Source organism: Carassius carassius, chromosome 9 (genome assembly GCF_963082965.1).
Source record: "Carassius carassius chromosome 9, fCarCar2.1, whole genome shotgun sequence".
Taxonomy (NCBI): Eukaryota; Metazoa; Chordata; class Actinopteri; order Cypriniformes; family Cyprinidae; genus Carassius; species Carassius carassius.
This window is the reverse complement of record NC_081763.1, coordinates 4,631,933-4,656,204: the sequence shown is the minus strand read 5'-3', so window position 1 is coordinate 4,656,204 and position 24,272 is coordinate 4,631,933. Positions and strand designations below refer to the sequence as shown.

Genomic DNA, 24,272 nt, shown 5'->3' with positions numbered 1-24,272 from the left:
ATATATATATATATATATATATATATATATATATATATATATATATATATATATATATATACAGTACAGACCAATCGGACACACCTTCTCATTCAAAGAGTTTTCTTTATTTTCATGACTATGAAATTGTAGATTCACACTGAAGGCATCAAAACTATGAATTAACACATGTGCAATTATATATGGAATTATATACATAACAAAAAAGTGTGAAACAACTGAAAATACGTCATATCAAACTTTTGGTCTGTACTGTATATATATATATATATATATATATATATATATATATATATATATATATATATATATATATATATATATATATATATATATATATATATATTAATCAATAAAATAGTTGAGAACTATAATTTTTTAAAATATTTTAAAGCTGATTTTATTAATCTCTAACAATCTGCCAAAAAGTGTAAAATGCTATATCGACAGCTTCATATGCAAGTAAGAATTGTGCTTATATATTTAATACTACTACTACTTGTTTAATTGACTAAATTCAACCAAATAAATAATTAATGGCTTCACGTATCCGTTCCAAGCATAGACATTAAAAGAGAAAAAGAAGGTATCGTCGTCTCATAGCCCCGCCTCCACGGGGGTTGTGCGCATGCGCACTGCAGTAGCAGAAGAGAGCTGATAACGCATTGAGTTCTGTTCAGTAGTACACAGTACAATGAGACCGTAAAATACAGTTAAAGAGTCATATCTGCTGTGTATTCACAAGTCCGCGTGCTTATGTGTGTATGATGGCGTGGGGAGTGTGCAGCAGGGCTCTGGTGTGGATTATAACTGCGATCATATGCTGGGGTCACTGCAGCCTGATGGTGAGTCACTGATCCATTACACTTCTCCGGATAACTGGTCATTATAACGCAAGTTAACACAATTATACTAGAGTCAGAGGAGCCTGATGATGAGTCTAAACACTGCCGATCGATTACTGTCCTCCTGATCTTTGATCACTTTGACCTGTGGCCCTGTATCATATTTTTATTATTAGTCCAGTTTGAACTGTGTTGGCCTGCTATATAATCTGATTTGAGTGTATGGACAATTTTTAGATATGCACAGAAAGCAAAATATGGCCTACAGAAACCAGCTGTGATGTATATGATGCTGAAGCTCTGATCTGTGCATGTCTATGATAAATAGTGTCAAGGGTTATCTTGAAGTTATCGATTGACCTGTTAGACATGGGTTAGATGACCTATCCTATGTTGTATGCTGTCCTATCCTAAGTTTTGCCATATTTTTCAGCACTCTGCTGTAGTATTTATTTTTTAGCAATTAACCAGAGTATCTTTGTCAATCCAGGGGTCCCCAAACTGGGTCCTGGAGGGCCGGTGTCCTGCAGAGTTTAGGTCCAACCCTAATCAAACACACCTGAACAAGCTAATCAAGGTTACTACTGTAGGTATGCTTAAAATGTCCAGGCAGGGGTGATAATTAACTCTGCAGGACACTGGCCCTCCAGGACCAAGTTTGGGGACCCCTCGTGTTGCCAGTATAATCCTTTAAAGACACATCCTTTCCAGAACATACTTTTTAACTAAATATCACACTAGAATTAACACAGGTTTAGTCATTACGGGCCGAGAGTAGTGATGCTTCACCTCAATCTGATAACTTTGACTAGGACCCACAGACATCAGCGAGATGCTCCAGAGTAGTTCATAAACACCTGGGCTGGTAAATTAAAATTGGGAATGCTCAATCCCAAGCAGGGTCGATTCATGAAGTTGTACCGATCAAGTATAAATATGTCATTTTATACATTACACACACACATTATATACACTCATCAGTTCAAAGTCATATCTACTCACATATCCCATTCGTGAGAAACATTTTTCTTAACACATTTTCCTCTGTATAGATTTTAGTCAGTATATGCTACATTACATTTATGACCGTAAACAAAAATGAGGCTGTAAGGGATAGAAGTAAAACATGTTTGGACTGCACTGTTGTTTAACAGCATGTCTGTTCAGCTGACGAAAACATATTTGCAAAACCACTTTGAGTACACCCAAGCGCCATTAAAACAGGTTTGAAAGCTGTGAGTTGTGAAAATGACCTTCATATAGTTCATGCCATTGTAAAGACTCTCACAGCCTTGTTTTCACCCACTTTGAATTCAATATGACATCTAATAAAGTCTGTTATTCTCTTATTTATGCACCTTAGTACTCCTTTTATATCTGTTTGGACTCAGGAAGTGTGTGACTCATGACCGCAGTAGACTTCTGGTGTAGAGCACATGGCTGCTAATTGCTAGACTCGGGGAGAGGTCTATGTTCATCTCTTATCACAGGTGTATGAGCAGTGTTTGTGTGTTCTGAGAGCCATAGTGGGGACACACTGTGTTATTGACATAATGACGCTGAACACAAAATCAATATTAAGTATGTGAATGTTTTTTATCTCTCTGCTCTCTAGAGTGAAAGATTGTCTTGTTAGAATATTCTGTAACATCTAACGCATTAAAATCATACAGTATTACTGTGTACTAAAACACAGTACTACCGAATAATCAGTAATGACATGTTGTCAATGTCAATTAATTTTGTTGTTGTTTGTTGTCTCTTAGTTGTTGTAGCCCTAGTGTCCATAAATAGGCTGTTTAGTTGACCTATCATACCAAAAGGTTTGAAGGTGCATTTGTTAGATTTGTGTTTCTTTTCTACACGACTTGGCTTCTCATCAGAGAGTCTTGAAATGGACAGCATTACTGGCACTTTGGGTTTATCGTGTGGGTTAATTGGGTTTTTATTGATGTGGATTTTACAGCTTCTTTATTGATGCATGATTAGGTTCTTTACGTTAAGAGAAGTTTACGTCTCATGAACATCTATGGCTCAGTGAATAAACATCTCGTGCTTTTGTGTGTGAATATAGTCACAGTTGTGTGCGAAATGCAGCAGAGCGACTGTGCTCTTGGCCTTACTGTACCTTCCTTAAAGTTTTAATCACGGCATACTAGCCAGCATACTAGTAGTCTTGAATGACTGCACATATCGTAGTTGACCATTAAAATAGCTTCTCGTATTTCCCTTTTCTGAGGTGCAGTAGGAGAATGAGGATGTGTAAGTGTGAGATAGATGGACACACGTTTCACATGTAATCACATGTTTTATGAAGCCTCCAGCATCAGGCATTAGTTTATACATCTGTGGACAAATGTCATGAGTGGAGCTGAACTTAATACTCCCGATCTTTGCCGGAAATGTTTTGTACTGCACTAGAGTTGTATTATTGTGCAACTGGGTGATGCAATGAATACCTCATTTTTTTTAAGCTTTATAACAGCTACTTCATTTATTTGATGAACAGTAAAATGCTTAAAATACGTTATTTTAGTGACCCTAATGGCATCACACAAATGTGAATGACCCTGCAGATTTAAGGAAATTATACTCCATTCACCTCCTGGGATCTCTGTGGTCTCTGTTCAGTTTGTTTTATAGGAATCTGTGTTCATTTGGAGCATCACATATTCCCTAAAATAATCTCTTAAGCCCCTAAAACATGTGCGGTGTGTTGATATGCGAGTGGTGCTGGCTGAGGTTGCAGCAGATGTTCGGGATGTTTTCTGTTCTCTCCTGAAACTAAGAGCATGCTGCTGCGTTTCGATGGTGATCGGGTCCAGGTGTGTAATGTTTGCATTCACTCAGTGACGCTAACCGTCAGATTGAAATGGCTAAACCTGCAAAAACAAAACATTATCACTTCAGCATGTGATCCAGTGGAATATGTATTGTGTATGTTATTTATTGATTTTTTTTTAAGTCTCTTTATTGAATGAACATTCACCCAAACTGGAGGCAGACTAGTTTCTCTAGGTGAGCAGGGTTGGGTTTCTTTGAGAAATGAACCGAGACTGAACAGCAGTCTGTCTGTAGTTCAGGTTTAGCTTTCAGACCTGGGGCCAGTTGCATGAACATAGCCACTCTGTTAAGACTTAAGACTGTGTCTTAGAGGGGTCCTATTATAACCTTTTCTTTTTTTTTTTTACAAAGTCTTGATTATGTTTTCGGGGTGTACTTGAACTTGCTCTCATGCTTGGTGGATCATAAATCCCTTATTTAATTATTAAAGTGGCTACCTTTCTTCCCAGTCTGGCACAAACAGATCGATGAGTTTCAGGTTTGATGAAGAAAATAAAGTCATTATTTTTGTTTTCTTTGCTTACAAACGCTATTCTCGACCCCAAGAATATTGAACAAGAGGGTCGCACAAAATATTTGCGCACAGATAATGCAGGACATATTAAGGTGGTTTTGTTTTGTTTTGTTTTGTTTTGTTTTGTTTTGTTTTGTTTTGTTTTGTTTTGTTTTGTTTTGTATAGAGAGCATCTCCTCAGTAAAGCTGTGTGTTTGCAGGGCTTTTGCGGCAGCAGTACGGTGTCTGTACCAGAGAGTCTGCTCTTTGTGTCCACACTTGACGGAAACTTTCACGCGGTCAGCAAGAGATCTGGAACAATCAAATGGACCTTAAAAGAAGGTACGAATAATAAACATTTGGTCTAGACCAGAAAACTGGTCTCTTTTGGAAGCAGACACTTGAACATTACTGGTAGTACCAGGACAGGTAAAGAGACGTTCAAATTCAAAATCTAAAAAGTGTCTAGCATTGTTTTGTTTGAAATAATTACAAGAAAGAAAAAATTATTAAACCCAGGATTTGTGTGACTTGAAAAGTATTAAAATATAAATATAGATGTTCTGGTTTGAGGGTTATTTATTTATTTATTGATACGATTACAATTCTCATTGATCAAAAAACTTTACTAGAGAGACATGGGTTTGCGTTATGCAGCTAGGAAATTTATTGGTAACTAAAAAAGTATTCTGTCATGCCACAGAAACATGTGAAACGAACTTGTGAATGTAAGAGGGTATTTAGAAATTCACGTTCCCATTCATGTACATTTAACAAAACAAAAAAAAACATTTGGGTTCTCATTTCGATGTGTTATTCATCATAACATCTGTCATATCTGTTGTGGGTAATATTGAAAGCATTAACCTATTGACATGCAAACAGTGCGTCATCAAGGTCAGGCATGTCTCCATTTCTCTCGAGCTTTCTCCCAGAACATAACATGAATGAGTGATGGATCCATTTAATACATTTTAATGCACCCTTCACGTCTGCTGTATTAACATGCATTGAATGGAATCTTCCATTGTTGTCGCACTGGCCACACATTAGCTTTACTTTTCAATATTCACACGATCACAGCAAGTTGCATTTCACTCACCTGCTGTGTCTCTTAGAAACCTGATGTACAGGCTGAGCCAGTCATACACGCAGGAGCTACAGGACTGAGGGAGACGTTAGAGGCTGTTGCACTACACTCCCACAGCGACTTGTGTTGTGCAGTCTGACAGTCTTTTAGTGTGTTGTCATAGATGGTAAATCTGAATTTCTTGGCTTTTATTGGTTAAAGTCGCAGTTCATATTTGGTTTACTAGAGCATGTCATCCAAATGGACCTCACCAGATCTGCCAGTTCATTTTGTGAGATGTTGCTCCACTTTTCCACCAAGGCATTAGTTTTTGGGGACACATGGCTGTCCTTTCTGTCTCCCTGTAACATTGTCTTAGGGTTTTACAAAGATTGCAGTCCTCATGCCTCCCGGCAGCAGAACTGTTCACACAGGTGATCAGGCCTAACTCTCATACTTCTGTTTGTTATTTCATAGGTTTAATGATCTAGGTCTAATAGAGCAGATACTGGAAGTAGTAAGAACCATTGGATTCATTTACGCAAAGATATTAATCTCCATTAAGTTTACATCTGAGTTTTACACCCAAGACTTTGTTTGATTTGTATTGTCTTCATGTTTGCTTATCCCTTCATTTGCCTGTGACAAAGTTTATTACTGTTAACTGACATGGTTTTCATTTCCAATGTAGATCCTGTTTTGCAAGTCCCAACGCATGTGTCAGAGTAAGCCTTCTTTTATTTATACTTGAACATTTGTGCATGAAAAGTGAAACAACAGGAACTGTGCAAGATGCTGAGCTAGCACGATTCTTCCTAAAGCCACAGATAAAAAAACACCCAGCAGGACAGTTAAAAAGAAAAAAAAACGTTTTGTTTGCTTATTTGGAGTACACACAGTGACCAATTTTGTCATAAAAATATTAACTGTTTTTTTTTTCTCTGTGGGGGGGGGGGGGTACTTCAAGAAAATACAGGTACAACATCAGTCATACAAGACAATCCTGAACAAATGTTATTCTTATTTTTACAGGCCTGCATTTCTCCCAGACCCAAATGATGGCAGTTTGTACTCTCTCGGAGGGAAAAATAATGAGGGTTTGACGGTGAGGGATCTTTTTTTAATTTTGCATGAAGGACTTCCTCATTCTCTGGAAACTAAGGGTGATATTCTTATTAGCGATAGATTAAGAAAAGAGAAATATCACTTTGAAGTGAAACGTTGTGTAATTTTGGATGGGGTCACAAATATTATATTTAATGTTTGGGGTTGTTGCAGAAACTGCCGTTCACCATTCCTGAGCTGGTCCAGGCTTCTCCCTGTCGCAGTTCTGATGGCATCTTATACACGGGTGAGAGACGCATTCTCATTCATTATTTGGTAATTAGTAATCTGAACCTCATTCTCAAGTTCTGATCAACCAAGCATCAATATTACTATGGCTTGTAGTTAAGGTAGAGATTTGAACAGTACCATAACCATGAATGAAAAACATGATTAGACTATCAGCAGAGGTTGATGCTTGAGGAACTGGTGGTCTCCCGGTGCATGCATATGTTGGTGATTGGGTGGGTGCTGTGGGATTGTTTCATGATCTCACCGCAAACACATAAAAACATGTCTGTCTGTACCACCCTTTCTAAACTCTTAAAGGTGCAAATGAAAAGGCACAGCTACCTCTATAATGACACCCAAAGGTGGAAGGTCAAACATTGATTAAATCAGTCTGCAGACAGGCCTGGAAGTTAAACAATGAAAAATCCTGTTACTTAATCTCTTTAAATGAGGCTTGTCAACTGTTTAAACATCAGTTTTTAAGTTCCTCTCTGCACTGCATCTCATATGTTGAATATCACAGTTCAACCCACAGGAAGTAACCTTGTTTCACTCAAAGCCACACTTGTTTCCAAGCGTAAACATGTGGTGTGTTTGAACTGAAGTGTTGATGTGTTTTTACACGTCCTGGCGAGCACATTCACGCATGCTGCATCAGCTTTCTGTGAACTTTTGGTCTTTAAAATGATAATTGAAATGGGAAAACAAGAAGCACTTGGGAAAACCCCTGCACTGATTATGTAAATGCTCTGTCTTTACATCTTATGAAATAATTATTGTTTATAAGTGTTCTATTTTTTTATCTATTTTTTGCCATTATTGTGTACAGTTCATTGGCGCAAAGTTATCCAAATAGAAAAATGATGTGGCCAACCCTCTATTTTTTTTTCAACCCTTTCCTCTTCAGCTAATCAGCTCAATTCTTTATGTATTATGTACAGCCTCTGTGATATGCTGTGGATTACCACAAAAGATAAGCATTGACATATAAATTATTACAGGTATTGTATATGTAAACATGAGATTTGTGTTATACAAAAAACATGCAAAGTGCTATGAATGCTTTAACGAACATACAAGCTTCACATTTCTTTTAAACAACTCTTGCCTTTAAAGTGCAGCTGTGTACACACAATTGTTGTTTTTGCAAACTGAGGAATGAGTCAGAATTATTTTCTGTAGCAGAATCGCAGATGCTGCTCAAAAAGCTGATTCTGAATTAAAGTTCGAATTGAATGCGAATTGCACATTCATAATTGTATGCTGGCCTGTGCTTGAGTACATGAAGGTTTTGTTTGTTTGTTTGTTTGTTTGTAGGTAAGAAGCACGACGTGTGGTATGTTGTGGATCTGCTGACTGGTGAGAAGCAGCAGACACTGACCTGTTCCTATGCTGAGATGTTATGTCCATCTTCATCTCTGCTCTACCTCGGCCGCACTGGTAAGGGCCAAGACCTGACTTTAGATGACACCATCTCTGTTTGTGTCTATATGAGCAACCAGAGATCCCTTTAGGAGCAGTAGCACTTATCCAAATTCTGAATGCTGTAATACTGTTACCAGAGAGTAGGCATGTGACGTTATCATTTATTTTTATTTATTTGACAAATCATGATAATTGCTCAAACTTTTTTTCAGTATATTCTGTATTATCACGGTATTGAAAAGCACTGAAACATAAACAAATCTTATTGTTGAACATTTAAATCATTCCACAAATAAATTATGATTTATAGACTGCTGAATATGCTAAATATTGATTAATGTGACAGAATGTTTATTGGTAAAAATATAAATGAAGACTGTTATGATTAGGGAGGAATCTTTAAATAAAGTTGGATAATTTTCATTTTCATACTAATTTTCCAAATATTAATATGTACATAATATATCACAATTGCATGAGCACAAAAACAAAAATAAACGCTATTGCTAAGCGACACACATTTATGCATAAAAATGCTGAAAGTTGAACTAGGCACCAACTTGTGCATTTGTTTCCTTAGTCTCACATGCTCAGGCAACAACCTGTAACAAGAGATCGCATCTGTAACACACTGGGGATTATTATTATTCATTATATATTAAACTCTGAAATGCACATTCATTATAAGATATATTTTTCTGTGAGTTTAGAGAAATGTAAAAACTTGTGCTAATATGTAGCCTAGAATTATTAACGGCTCACAGTAACAATATTGTGCACGTGATAAACTGTATACTGACGCACATCTGCTGGAGTCGATAGACGTCTAATGCAAAGACTCCAAACAACTCCCATATGATCTGAGTATCAAAGATATCCTTTGCTGATCTTAGTATGAAGTATGAGTATTACACTTTGCTGATCTGTTGAATGTGTTGTCCCTCAGAATACACAATCACTATGTATGACACCAAGAGCAGAGAGCTGCGCTGGAACGCTACTTATTCTGACTACGCTTTCACCCTTCCAGACGACGACACCAAACACAGTGAGGCATCAGCTGCATTGATCTTTATCAATTTGTAAACCCTTTAATCCTCTTTCGTTGCACATAACATTGTTTCCCGCGTTTAACAGATATGGCCCACTTTGTGTCCAACGGTGATGGCCTGGTGGTGACCGTGGACAGTGAGTCTGGAGACGTGCAGTGGGTTCAGAACTACAACTCCCCTGTGGTGGCGATCTACATCTGGCAGCGCGAGGGACTGTGCAAAGTCCCGCACACCAATGTTGCTGTTGAAACGTTGCGTTATCTCACTTTCATGTCAGGAGAGGTGGGCCGCATTACACAGTGGAAATATCCATTTCCTCGGGAGAAGAAAACCAAAGATAAACTGATGTAAGGAGCCCTTCTAACAAGACAAAGCAGTGTGTGTGTGTGTGTGTGTTTGCCAGTGGGAGTGAATTTCCTTAAAAAAAGTATTATTCTTAATAACAGTGTTGATAATCGTGTCACTTCCAGCGTCCATGCTATCCAGTTTCTTGCTGGAATGCCACCTCTTGAGTTTCTTTTATGTTTACATGGTGAAACGACTTTTTACAGCTCTGATTTTGTACCCTGTGTACATACAGTGCACAGCATTAATCAGTACACCCCCTCTAAAACTTAATAAATTCAGCAATTACTCTTTACTTAGAAGACAACTTAGGGTTCTTTGGAGATATAATGTTCCAATAAGACTGCTTGATCAGTTAGCAAAGAAGAATGTCCAAATTATATATCAAAATATATATCAATATATCAAAGTGATCAAATGTTGTGTTGCAAAAGTGAGTACACCCTCCTGAAAGTAGCGTAAAAAAGTTTAAGGCAATTTTTGATCAACAGGTATGTATGTTAAACCAACACCTTTAAAGAGAAGTAATTTCCTGACAATTGAAAGTGTTATATAGCCTATTGAAACATACTCAGACTTAATACTGACAACAATGGAACCACTTGGGAGAGAACTGCCAGGAGACCTATTTCTTAGCACAAAAGAGGACAATGGTACAAAAGGAATGCCAAATATTTGTTTTAAGTGTGAAAACATAGCCAAAGTACAATAAACTCTTTTCCATGGCCCATATTTACAAAATATAGACCTCTGGTAATCCAAGCTCTAGTCTCAAGAGATACAAAAACTTGAAGCAGAAGATGCTACCCTCTTCTGTTGTTGGCCATTTTTTCAACATTACAATGATGATATGCATTCTTCCGATGTGATAATCTTTCAGTGGACTTGTATTTCACCCAATCTTAACATTCTTGAGCAGCTGTGGGGGATTCTGTAGAGATGAGCTGAGCAACACTCTCTATTGAAGACCAGAGCATTTAAGGAGGTCATCCTTTAGGAGTTAAACACAGAAAGGATGTGGCTTAGATACTGGAGATGTAACCTGCTTGTTGCATCTCCAATATCTAAGCCACATCCTGTCTCTGTTCATGAAGTGTGGGAAAGAACTGATTCTAGAAATTCAAAGATGTGTAGTTTGTGTAAATTCAACACTTAAATGCTTTGAGTAGAGTTGCAGATGAGATACCGATACTCAGGTCTGACTGCACGGAATACATCATTCAGACACACAATTAACAGAATATTAAAACCCTGCTGTAAACTGGAAACTGTCTTTTTCCTTTGTTCTCTCAACTTTTCATTATAGAGCGATGTTTACTGTGACTTGTTAATTTTCCAAGTTTAATTCAAGATCAGCTCTATGTGCAGCATACGTTATTCTCCTACATAAAATAATTCTGACTCATTCCTCAGTTTGCAATAGCAAAAATTGTGTGTACAGTCCTGCAATTAAAAATGATCTCTATGGGTAAAACAATCTGATTACTTTAAAAGAAATGTGAAGCTACTGGTATTGAATTGGCATTAGAATATCAAGGTTGCAGTATATCAGTATTTATACTAGACAACAACAACAACAACAACAACAAAAATAGTATGTAGCCAACCCTAGCTTTGAGCAGAAACTCTCTGTAGAACTGTTTAGAGCAGAGCATTTTGTATGTTTCAGTAACTGGGGTAAGATCAAACTCCACACATTACTATAGATCTAGTGTTATTGCCTGGATGAATAAAGATTAGCCATTGTATAAAACTTAGCAGTTCCTTGGCCAGATGATTAGTGTCAAAGTATGTGTCTTTAGAAAACAAAATATGAAATAATTTGCCATTTGTTGCTGGTGTTCTGACAGGTCCACATTATATGTTGGGAAACACTCCTCTGGCCTGTATGCGTCTCCCTCCCTGGTGCATGATGCCGTTACTGTTGTGGTGAGTGATGTTAAAAACCTTAAAATATGTTTCTTTATACTTTTATGGAACTATGTGGTTAGATTAACTGTGGTATGTTCTGAAGTCACACTCATAACTTCAAGGTTTGGGATATAAGCACCATGGCCGGTACCTCAGGTAAGGTCAGGTCACTCGATGAGAAGAAAATATGAGCTGAATTAAGATCTAGTGGAAAGTGTAGTCCGAGGTGGAAAGTTATCCATGGCTTCAACCTTTGCACATATCGAATGCACCTAGCCCTGCTCAATCACCTTCCCCAAATAAGTTACTGTGGCTTTGACAAACTCACACTTAGCCAGATTCACCTTTACCATCTACCAAGATGGCTGGCACATCCTATATACCAAAACCTAGAACTGTAAAGATGTATAAAGATGCGTCAACAGGACCTGATTATATCCTGTAAGAAGATAAGTGGTCATGTGGTTTTTAACAGTATTAAATTGCAGTTCACACATTCAGTGACTTGAATTCAATCTCTTCTACGAGTATGTTTTTTTTATTTTGTTTATTAAAATTCATTCGTAAATGTATTTTTGGCTGTAAAGTTCTGATTAAAAATAATTAAATTCTTTATACAAACTATTCAGAAACCTTTTTTTATATATAAAATAACGGTTCATTATGTTTTTATGCTTTTTACCTTAAAATAATACACTGTTAGTCTGAATGCACTGTAAGTCGCTTTGGATAAAAGCGTCTGCTAAAAGCGCAAATTTAATTTTAATAAAATTATCTTTGATATTGGCATTAAAGGTGTTCAAACCATATGAAGCCAACATGAATACAAAGAGTCAGTTTATAACAACCTGTATTTGAAACTAGATTTTTTTTTTTTCTTAATGATTCTTAATTTTTCTTAATGTCATTTTCAATTTTTAGGCAATAGATTGCCTGAAGTTGGAAATAAAGTAGGAGTATCCCACATCTGCTAATATTTACAGTGTTGCAGTAGAATGTTTTTTGTTGTTGTTGTTTTCTACAGATTTTGAGATTTTTCTGAAAAGGCCCTAGGACTGTTTGAGAAAGGATGGAATGCTGTTCTAACGCTTGCAAGCTCATGACCAAGTGTGTGTGTGCATGTGTGTATTTCAGCCTCGTGGCAGGACGTTTCCCATGCTGGAGGGCCCCAGTAACCAGGAGTCAAGCATGGAAGATGAGCAGGAGTGTGTGATCACTCCCAGTACCTCAGTGAAGTTCAGTGCAGCTCTGAAAGAGAGAAACCGCTTCAACTTCATGAGGAATTCGCTGCTGCTGATAGGTGCCACATACTGCACTCTCATAAAGACCTGCACTCAGAACTGTGGGAATCATGCAAGATTGAGCCACTCCTGCCCACTAGTGGAGACATTTTATAGCAGTTGTAAAATGCCTCCACTCGATTCCCAGCTTTAAGACACCAAAACAAACTCTGGCATTGTGTCTTAATGATTTAAATCAATGTGGTTGTGAATTGTGAGTGCAACGGTGATCTGTTTGCTGAAAATATAAAATGTATGTACTTAATTATTGTTTAATTGTCATAAGTGTTAACCCACTTATCATGTGCTGATTCTGCGTGGCCCCACATTTAATAAGGTATGAACATTGTGCTCAACAGTAATGTTCCTCTTTTGCAGGTCACCACGAGACACCGCCTGATGCCCATAATAAAATTCTGGAGAAATTTCCGGAGAGCATCCCTCGCCAGCATATCAACGTCATTCCCCCTACCACAGAGAAGACTATTGAAGAGGTAAAACATCATCCACACAGCACATCTGGCTGCAGTGCAACTGAGTGTGTTAACGTACTGTTAGCTGATAGCTTTAACAATCTGTATGTTTTGTACGCCATGTCTGAAGCCTGATCACTAAATCAATGTGGTTTCAGAAGATGATGGAGCCTTTTAGATCACCTTAGAGGATTATTATTATGGTCTTATTAAAAAAAAAAAAACATGATCGCATGAATTGGAAAAACACTGAATACCTGGGGCCCAAGGTTTCCCGCCAGAAAACAGGCCAGAGTGTAAAGCAGTGAAGCGTGAGCACCGCAAGAGCAGCGCATATCTTTTTTTCACATGCATGTTAAGAACTGTATGTATTGTATGAATATGTATTTACCCATTTAAACTTGGGAAATTTAAATGACATGATCGGAGCTGTTTTTGTTGTTTTGCCTTTACATGCGAATCCCCATGTTAGCAAACTTTTAAGACTAAAACTTTCAAGTATATAACTTTCCAAAAATGAATTTATATCTGTCTTTGTAATGCTGTACAAATGCTTCCACTGTGAATACTCTGGCGTGTCTGCTGCTGCAGTGACAATGTAGTTACACTGATGTGTGTCTGATGCGAAGCAAAAGTTTGCAGTGTAAACCAGACAACCTTCTTCCATTGCTCTATGGTCCAGTTTGCTCATGTTCCCATTGTATGCTCTTTGTTGGGGTCATCATTGGCACACTGACCAGTCTGTGGCTACGAAGCTCCATAGACAGCAAACTGCGATGCACTGTGTGTTTTGTCTAGTCTGTAATGGCTAGCATTAAGTTTTTCAGCAATTTGAGCTACAGTAGCTCTTCTGTGTGATCAGACCAGTCTGGCTAACCCTGGGTCCCCACATGCATCAATGACCCTTGGGTGCCGCTTTCATTGGTCATTCCTACTCTTAATTGAGGCTAGAGACAGTTTTGATATTGCTGATTTGTATTTATTTTTTATTTTTTTTAAATGAAGGGTTGCAGAAATGAGTACAACCTTGATTAAAATCAACAAACATGTACTATTCTAGTACTTAATGCCTTCCTTAACTAATTAAAAATAATTTAAGTAAAACAAAAAACATGTAAAATGGAATCAGGAAACCTTTTGACATTTTTAGAAGTACAGCATTTATACAGGAGTCATGCTGTACAGGTTTGTCTAAACTTTCTTATAAGCTAAATTTTATTGAATGTTTGATTATTTGCCCTAAAATTGTTTATTTGAATTTAGTTTTATTGCCATCTCAAAGTGTGCTCTGCTTTGTTGCAGAAAGTAAATGAGAGTGGAATGGAAGACAGCAGTCCTCTGCCTCCACCCGTGTCATCCCTGCAGGAGAAACCCGGCCGCGTCCCACGTGTGGAGACTCCAGTGGACTCCATGCTGAAGGACATGGCCACCATCATCTTCTGCACTTTCCTTCTGGCCGGCTGGGTGGCCTTCATCATCACCTACCCCAAGGTAAACTCTTGAGTTTTACTCTTTCCATCACTCCAAGCTGAATGCTTAGACTAGCTAAATGCTTAATTAGCTTGCCAACTATCCATAAATGCAATGTCATGGTGAAGTAATATTGTGTGTTTGTGCAGAATCTATTGATTTATTTGAGAGCTCCAACAAATCATAGGCATCTTGATTACAAAATATTCCAGTAGGAAGTAATCACTATAGTAATGTGTTTTTATCACTACAGTAATAATGGAACACACAAAAGTGCAAAAAAAAAAAGATCCAGCAATACAGTCGTGAAGACAGTCAGGTGTTATTTTTACAAAGAATATATTGCTGTTTATGTGTCTGTAAATTAAGCCAGTGACTAAACGGTCAGCTTCACATTGTTCCAGAGGTGAAAATGGCTTTTTTATGATTAAAATTATGACACTTTTGATGTGCACCCCAGGATGCAGTTCATAACAACTATAATGTTTCGACATTAAACAGATTATGGCTAGGACTATAAAATAGGCCTCTGCATGCTTGCCAATATTAAAAAAAAATTTCATCTAGCCCCCTGCAGTTAAGACAAATTTATAACAACATGATGAAGTCAAGCAGTTAGTCAGAAATGCAGAATCCCGGCTGACATGCCCCACGCTCCATGCAAACGTAGCTTCTAGTTTTTAGATCATGTTCATGCACTTAATGTGATTTACTAAAGCCATTTATCTTACAAAATGTCAGAATAAAAACATATCTAACATTTTATTTTTAGTTAGTTAATGCAAGTTACATAATTTGAAGATATCAGTACAAAACAACAAATGCTAAAAAAATTCTTTTTGAAGAGTAAGAGATGCATAATCCTGAGTGTATAACATACACTCCACATTCTTGGCTCATTTGGATACAGAATCACTATTAACCTTTTGCTAGTTTTCTTTACCTACCAAAACAAACATTATCCAAATGGAAGCATGAACTAATCATTGGAAAATTTAAAATTAATTATTGGGGGAAAATTTAATTGCATGAAAGAGTGGACCCTGTAAAGCAGGCGAAATATTCATAAACTGTCAAATCTTTATTACTTTTTAGTCTAATTCTGTGGGGATAGGACTATTGTACCTGTCGCACTGAAACATTTCAAATGATTCCAAACATGATAATAACTTGCATTCACACACAACATTGTACGCAGAACATATAAGCTTATTGAGTAAACCGAGTGAAGGAAAAGATGAGTAACGGGAAAGAATTGGGGGAGAAGGAACAAATTTGAATAAAGGACAGGACACTCAAGTCAGGACTTGCCCCAATCCCATTCTGCGTCTTTGCCTAATAAATGTACTTTCTTTACAATTCTGTAAATAGGCAAAAACTAAAATTATTTAAAAATTATGCAGAACTTGTAAATGTTTGGATGAAAGGTGTGTCCCATATGAGTAATTTTATTCAAAATGATCATGGTTATGGTTATGATCATGTGTTGTGTTCTGATCAGAGTGTCCACAAGCAGCAGCAATTGCAACACCAGCAATTTCAGCAGCAGATGGAGGAAAAGCTGCAGCTCCTGCAGCGGCAACAGCTCACTTTCCAGCCACCCACTGATCTGCCTCCTGACACTGACTTCCTAGAGGCAGCCCACACCCGTTCTGAGAGCTCCACCCACAGCAGTCCCAACATCACCCCACGAGCATCCAACCATTCCAACATGTCCCAGTCTGAGATGGGGCATTCGGCTAATGAGCATGAGGATGCCGGTCAGCAAGACGATGATTCCAGTAGTGCATTGCCTTTTAATCAAATTGGTTGACTTCTGTTTTCTCGTCTTTAATTTCAGAGGAACAATCCAACATTGTCAGAATTGGAAACATCACATTCAACCCCAGAGATGTACTTGGACATGGTGCTGAGGGAACTATTGTATACAGGCAAGTTACATTTACATTTATTCACTAGGCAAATGCTTTAATCCAAAGCAATTTACCAATGAGGAATACAACAAGCGATTCATTATAAAGAGGTTATTAAACAAGAAAAGTACCCATAATACAAAGTTTCAGGGATCATTCAGAGTAACATAAACTCGAATAGAGAGGGATTAAGGAAAAGTGAAAGCATAGAGAATTTTTTTAGGATGTAGGTTGTGGTTGAGTGCTTTCACAAGAGATGAGTTTTCAGCAATCTCTTGAATGTTGTCAGGGATTCTGGATGGGGTTGGAAAGATTCCACCAGCAAGGAACGGTGAACGAAAAACATTTGTGTGCCTGTCTGTGATGGTACCTTGAGGTTGTAGATTTGTAAGAATGGATGGTGCTGAGCCTGTTGCTGTTCTGTATGTAAGCATGTATGTTTAACATTATGCAATCTGCAAGTGGTAGCCAGTGGAGAGGGATAAAGATAGGTGTCTCATGAGCTCTTTTGGGCTTGTTGAAGAACAGTTGTGCTACTGCATTCTGAATCATTTCTAGAGGTTTGATTTCAAATGATGGAGGTCCATCCAGAAGAGCACTGCAATAGTCCAGCCTAGAAATGACAAGGCCCTGGACTAGAAGTTTTGCAGCATGATCTGCTAAAGAGTACTTGATCTTTGTCGTCTCAGGCATTCTTTTTTGGTAATTTGCTTTCATTTTTTTCTGATTCAGAGTCTATAGTCTTTTCTCTGTGTAATTTCAGGGGTCAGTTTGATAACCGTCCAGTGGCTGTGAAGAGGATTCTCCCAGAATGCTTCAGCTTTGCCGACCGTGAGGTTCAGCTGCTGCGCGAGTCAGACGAGCATCCAAATGTGATTCGTTATTTCTGCACAGAGAGAGACCGTCAGTTTCAATACATTGCCATAGAGTTGTGTAACTCCACACTACAAGAGGTATGACGAACACCACGGCATGTCATTTTATTGTTTTCATGTTGAAAACCCAAATTGAATATTACAATAAAAATCTATCTGAATATGCATTTTAGATTTTATTTAAAATGTCAAATCACAAGAACAAAAACTTTTCCTATCATTGACCATTGGACACACATAAAGGATTTATTATTGTAACCCTAATAATTTACTTGAACTGAGATGGAGATAACCAGATAATCTTATTATGCAGCATGATTTGAGAAGGCGAGCATCTTGTTATTCAGCAGAAAGCGTCTGTTTCACAGGAAATCACATATCATTGTCATAACTTGGATTTGTAGTGATTGAGGTAGTGCAGGATCTGAGATTTAAGTTTAACCTTTCTTTGTTTTAAATTTCACAAAGCAACCTAAATCTTTCCTAAAACGTTCAGTTTATTGTCATGTTTAGATGGAAAAACTGGTTTTCAATTTGTTCTTTTTAGGTCATGCAATGCTGTTGTATATTTACTTATTTATATTTTATTATATTTGCTTTTAGTATGTGGAACGAAAGGATTTTGATCGCCACGGTTTGGAGCCAGTGACACTGCTAGAGCAAACCATGTCTGGACTGGCTCATTTACATTCTCTTAATATAGGTAACCAGTCAGAAACATCAGTAATACATGTTTAATCATTATTCACAAAGTACTTTTGTCGTTGTTGTTGTTTTCTCGAAAAATCAGTTTGATACGAGTGTTAGTAACACTCAACCTCTCATGGGTGTATAGTCCACAGAGATCTAAAGCCACACAACATCCTGGTGTCGATGCCGAACACACATAGGCGTGTGAAGGCCATGATCTCCGACTTCGGCCTGTGCAAGAAGCTTGCAGTGGGCAGACACAGCTTCAGCAGGAAGTCTGGGGTCCCGGGCACCGAGGGCTGGATTGCTCCAGAAGTGCTCAGTGAGGATGCAAAGCATAACCCTGTAAGAGCTCAAACACATGCTGTGTGGCCATTTGCTTTGGTTTAAACACACCTAAGAGAATTTTGTAGCTTTCAATATATTCAAACATTCTTTTAATGTGATTAAATATTATATTGATTATTAAAGATTAAAGACAATAGATGCCTATTTCCCAAAATGTAGGGTCTTGATGAAATGTTTGTAACACTTTGGTTCAAGTTCCTCAGTGGCCATGTAAAACAACACCCTTTTTAACATCTGTTCACAGAAACCCATTTCAGTGCATGTCTCTTTGACAGTGAGCTACTGCTCAGCACTCCCCTCTCTGCCGTGGGGCATGGACTCTTGGACTCTTATTCAAATAGTTATATCTATATAGAAACTGGCTGCAAATTGAAACACATTGATGATTCAGACAGCTCAGCTTTTCTGAGCCTGCAGACACGCCAGAAGTAATTCACTAGTTCACGCTTACATATAATTAGCTGAGGTATGGTATGCGTATTTGGCGTGCTGTCCGGGGAAGGGCTCCGAGCTCGGGAATGGCCCGAACCTAGAGTACCCCCCCCTTCCCCGTCTATTTATAAAGTGGACTCAAAGAGATGGGGTGGAGGAGGGATGCTGATAAACCGTCAATGGATAGAGGGAAGTCAGCGATATTTATACTATGGGATTGATTACTTGATTATGGTCCACCTGTGTTGATTAGGCTAAGTATCTGATGCGCTTCTCCCGAATCTTATAAATAAAATTTCATATAAAAATAAAAAAGTTGAAAATTTAATCCGATATCCCCTTTGAAAATGTACTGATTATAAATGTTAATAGTTTAATTAGTTATTGGAAATAATAAACAGTTTTTAATTGATACTTATGTTAATGTTGACTTATAAATATACTTTTTATTGTTAATTGTTTGTTCATAATACAGTGTTTATTTATACATGCATGAAATATATTAGTATATGTAGAAATAAATTTCGATTAACACATTGTAAATATAATTCATTGTAAGTTCCTGATACTTTATTCATTCTCATATTCATTAAAGGGATCGTTTAATCCTAATTGAAAAATCTATCATTAATTACTCAGCGTTATGTCATTCCAAACCCGTAAGGCCTTCATTCTTCGGAAAGATATTAAGATATTTTTGATGAAATCCGAGAGCTTTCTGACCCTGGAGAGATGGCAAGTGAACTACCATGTTCAAGGCCCAGAAAGGGAGTAAGGACATAATCCACGTGACATCAGTTGTTCAACATTAATTTTATGAGGCAGCAAGAATAATTTTTGTGCGCAAAAAAAATAAAAAAATAATGACAGTACCTCAACGCATGTGTGCGTCCCTCTGCTTTTAAACAAGGCTCCGCTCATCCTGGTTCAACATCAGAACACTGGCTCCTGTGACAGCAGCACCACAAGCAGACACGAAAGAGAAAATTTGTTGAATAAAGTCATTATTTTTGTTTTATTTTCGTAGTTTCATAAAATTCAAGTTGAACATGGACTGTTTTAAAGATGTCCTTACTACCTTTCTGGACCTTGAACATGATGGTTGTATTGCTGTCTATGAAGTGTCAGAAAGCTCTCGGATTTCATTTAAAAATAACTTAAGTTGTGTTCAGAAGATGATTGAAATATCTTATGGGTTTGGAACTAAATTAGGGTGAGTAATATTATTTTTGGATTAACTAACCCTTTAATGGAATTAATTTCAGGCTAAAGAATTACCAATAATTTAATTACACCAAGTTTAATTTTACAAAATCAGCATTCCAAAATCTGTTTGGAATAGCACAGTTACAACATGTATATGCTTATTTAATGGATTTTTCATCGAAAATTAAGTGAAGTGCTATTCATGTCAATGCATTGGTATATAGTTGATGTAAAAATTGCAGTTTGCAAGGAATGTCATAACTTTTACTGCAGTTATATGTTGTGTACCTCTATGATCTGTCACAACGTCAAAAATGTCCCAAAATAATACTGCATCCTTAGCAGTAGCCATTGCAAATGGTCAGCCGCACTCTACTACTGCACAACAACACTTGAAGGGAACAAGTGATTATGAGTTTTATGTAACTTAAAAAACTGACAGGGTGTAATATATAACGAGGACAGGACAGGGTGATCAGAACATAAAGCATGAAGCCTTGTTTTGTCCTGAAACTATTTTTTTTCCTGCAGTAATGGCTGAAAATTAGACTGCTACTTGCCAAATAAATAGATATTGATTAGAATTTTTTTTTCTTTTTATGTAAGAAAAAAAAGGGAAGTGCACAAGGGAGACAGTTACGCAGTCTAGCTGTCACTATACAAATATATATGACTGCAGAATGCTGCGTTGACCATCAGAATAAAGAATTTCATGTCGGAAGCACTACGTTTTGTCAATGGATAGACAATCACAGTTTCACCTCTTTTCACCTCTGATGTTTCAGACCTGCATGGTAGACATCTTCTCTGCGGGCTGTGTGTTTTACTATGTGGTATCTGAAGGCCACCACCCCTATGGAAAGTCCTTGCAGCGGCAAGCAAACATTCTGCTGGGTGCCTACTCTCTGGACCACTTAGACCCTAACAGACACGGTAGGACGACCAAATGTCCTTTTGCATTCGAAAACACCAGAGCTAATTTTGGGTCTGTTTGTCAGATTTTTGATCATGTGATCATTTATGCTGTTGTATGCAGAGGATATTGTGGCCCGAAACCTGATTGAGCAGATGTTGAGTATGGAGCCAGAGAAGAGACCCTTAGCAGAAAGAGTGCTAAAACATCCCTTCTTCTGGAGTTTGGAAAAACAGCTGCAGTTCTTCCAGGTTAGGCAGTCATCCTTCATTTTACCAGGTTAAACGCATCTTTTGCAAACAGTGCCTTGCCCAAGAAGACACCTAAAGGCACAACAACAAAGTAACAATTAAACACCAAATCAAGATTATTTCTATTTTTTTATGTAAGTTGTTCAGAATTCTGTCTGAAACAAATCGGTCAGTACAGAATTGTTTACATGACAGTAGATAAAGTGTTCATGAATTGGGACATCAAAATGTAATTTATCTTTTGACATATTGGAGGTCATTGTAAACATATTTTAAGTTTCAGAACTCAAAACTTCCTCGGTCCAAAAACAGTTTTATTGAAGCTGCCAAAACGGCTCGTTTTCTATTGATTTTTATTTTTATTACGTACGAATAATACAACAGCACTAGACTGCCTACACAGTAACAGATCAACCCTTCTTCGTGTCTTATTGGTTTTGCCCATGGGTGTGTGTGAAAAGAGAGATACAGAAACAGGATAGCTGGCAATAAAAATAGATTTAGATGCCTGATAAGTTTTACAGATGTTGGGGAGTTCTTAGTTGTGGGTTATCGTGTTAGGATTCTAACTGGTATAGTAAGTAGTTGGTTATTTTTGATTAAGCATCAAATCAAGTTCAATTTCATAAAGATAGAAATTGCTCCTTTAAAGGACACATGCTCCTTAAAACAGTGTTTTCAAGCCAGAGGGTCAAAAACCTGGTAGAATATGGCCATTAATGTCTAAATTATAACAATTTTTGATGTACAATTCTTACCAAGTGAATCTCAGAGAACATTAGAAGATAAAAACAATGCAGTTCATCAATGCTTTAATGTTCTCTTTTCCAGAAAACTAAAGTTGTTGTTTTTTTTACTTGCTCAAAGGATGTTAGTGATAGAATTGAGAAGGAACCGTTAGATGGACCAATCGTGAGACAGCTGGAGAGAGGAGGACGGATGGTGGTCAGAGGTGTTTGGAGGGATCATATCACAGTGCCTCTACAGACCGGTGAGGACTGCTGAGATTTGGCTTACTGTTGGCTGGACTTTTGATCAATTTTTAATTCTAAGAGTTTGTAAATAGTTAATCCACACGCAGCTCTGTCATGATTATCTAGTTTTGTTTCTTATTTGTATCTTTATTTGGAATAATTTTGCTCCACAAACCATTCAAATGCAAATCGTTCTTCTTCAGATCTTCGCAAATTCCGTTCATACAAAGGCGGATCGGTCAGAGATCTTTTACGCGCCATGAGAAACAAGGTACATTTGCTAAAGAAAATCAGTTTGATTCTCACCACAAATATCTAGTAGTTACAGCACATAATGTGCATTATAATTAATGGAAAAGTAACAGAATAGAACAGACAGAATAGAAGGAACTAAACGTTCCTTTTTTAATAAATTATATGTAGTTGTTTAGTTGTACCTATTTGTCACGTTTTACATTTTTTAAGTGACATGATGGTTAACTTGTACTAAAATAACTGTGTAGTCCATGTTGAAAATATAACATTTCATATGATTAAAAAATCCTGTTTTTCTTAATCACAAATTGTCATTTCATCTTTGTTTCCTGTAGAAACACCATTACAGAGAGTTACCTGATGAAGTCCAGGAAACACTGGGATCCATTCCAGATGAATTTGTCTCCTACTTTACCTCCCGTTTCCCTCTTCTTCTGCACCACACCCATCTGGCCATGCGTTTCTGTGCTGTGGAGCGACCTTTCCTGCCTTACTACCATGCTTCTGAACTGCTCACACACCACACAGAAGCACAGTGTGTACCACAGACTCCCCCCACACAGCATAGCAGTCCATCAGTGCCCTCAGGCCTGTCGTCATCCAGTCAGACATCAGCAGCTCCACATGAACTGTCAGAAACACTGTCTGAAATGGCAGTCTTACCCGAGCTCACCATAGAGCACATACAGACAGTCCCAGTGCCACCCACGCTGTCCAAACAGGAGACTGGAGCTCCTTAGTGTCAATTGGGTGGACCCTTTTCTGAGACATTCCAGGGATGAGCCGTCTCTCTGTGTGGATGCAGTCTGGGCCTGCAGTGTCCAGGCTGTCACCACAGAGGCTGCCCTCTCATCTTTAGTGCCTTACATGCTCATTTTAGACAACAACTCTTGTTTGAGCAACTTACAGATTCCTGGAGAATATGATTTGGAGGATGCTGAAAAGGATGGCTTGGGTTGTCAATGGTGTGCTCACTCCTTCCTTTTTTCAAGTATAATGTGATTGGAAGCCGAGGAATTTTTTGTTGAACACTTGAAGTGAACACAAGAAATTCTACTGTGCAATGTTGAGTCGTGCTTGGTGAGAAAGATCATGCTATTGAATTTATATTTTTTGTACATATTTTGATGATTGATAATTGGTTGAAGTGGCCATTGTGCCTTTTTAAATGACTAAAAGGACATTACTTGGTTCTGAGGAGAAGCTAATGCTTGTGGTTCTCATTTTGTCTTTGCTGCTGAAAGTTGTTAAAGGACTAGTTCTATCAAAAATGTAGAGAGGCATCATTTAGTCATCCATAAATGTACGACTCTCCATGGAAAAGCAGAATGTTCACCATTCTCCTCTGTACAGTGACCACCTGCTGTGAAGCCCCAAAATACCGAAAAGCATTATAAAAGTATTCAACTTGTGTGCTGAATTTTCTAAAGAAATACATCCAAATTTAAGTTATTATTCCCTGATAATCTTTCCCTTGCACTATGTTTCTCAATTCTCACTCAGAGTGTGAAGACGTAACACCAGATTTGACATCAGTGAAGCCAAAGAGCATTGGTTCTCACATATTATAATGTGGAAGCACAAATCACATACAGCACACAAGCCAAATGGACTACTTCTGTGATAATACTGGTTTGAAACAAGAAGTAAATAATGCATGAGATACATTTTTGGGTGAACTGTTCCTTCAAAGTTTCTAAAGTGGAACCCACTGTATGGCATTACCAGTATTATGCTTTCAGAAGTTCTGGATATACTTTCATGACACACTTCCCGTATTGTGCTCATAATTTCAGTCATTCTGTCATGCTTTTTTATTTTTTTTATTTTTATTTTTTTTATACTCCTGGGCCTGATGCTGGTGTGATGTTCA

At 37.7% G+C, this 24,272-nt stretch overlaps 1 protein-coding gene across 1 annotated transcript; it reads left to right on the top strand.

Annotated features, from left to right (window-relative positions):
• The first annotated feature begins 596 nt into the window (after positions 1-596).
• On the top strand, positions 597-23,810 carry LOC132148772 (serine/threonine-protein kinase/endoribonuclease IRE1-like). The gene is made up of 22 exons (XM_059557470.1): positions 597-845; positions 4,404-4,524; positions 5,943-5,976; positions 6,284-6,356; positions 6,530-6,602; positions 7,904-8,026; positions 8,958-9,059; positions 9,149-9,410; positions 11,259-11,337; positions 12,454-12,619; positions 12,978-13,093; positions 14,375-14,563; positions 16,044-16,302; positions 16,383-16,473; positions 17,219-17,408; positions 17,934-18,033; positions 18,166-18,365; positions 20,792-20,939; positions 21,043-21,170; positions 22,038-22,161; positions 22,348-22,415; positions 22,735-23,810. Exons 1-22 carry the CDS (start codon positions 765-767, stop codon positions 23,137-23,139), a joined length of 3,132 nt encoding a protein of 1,043 aa, XP_059413453.1. The 5' UTR covers positions 597-764; the 3' UTR covers positions 23,140-23,810.
• The last annotated feature ends 462 nt before the right edge of the window (positions 23,811-24,272 follow it).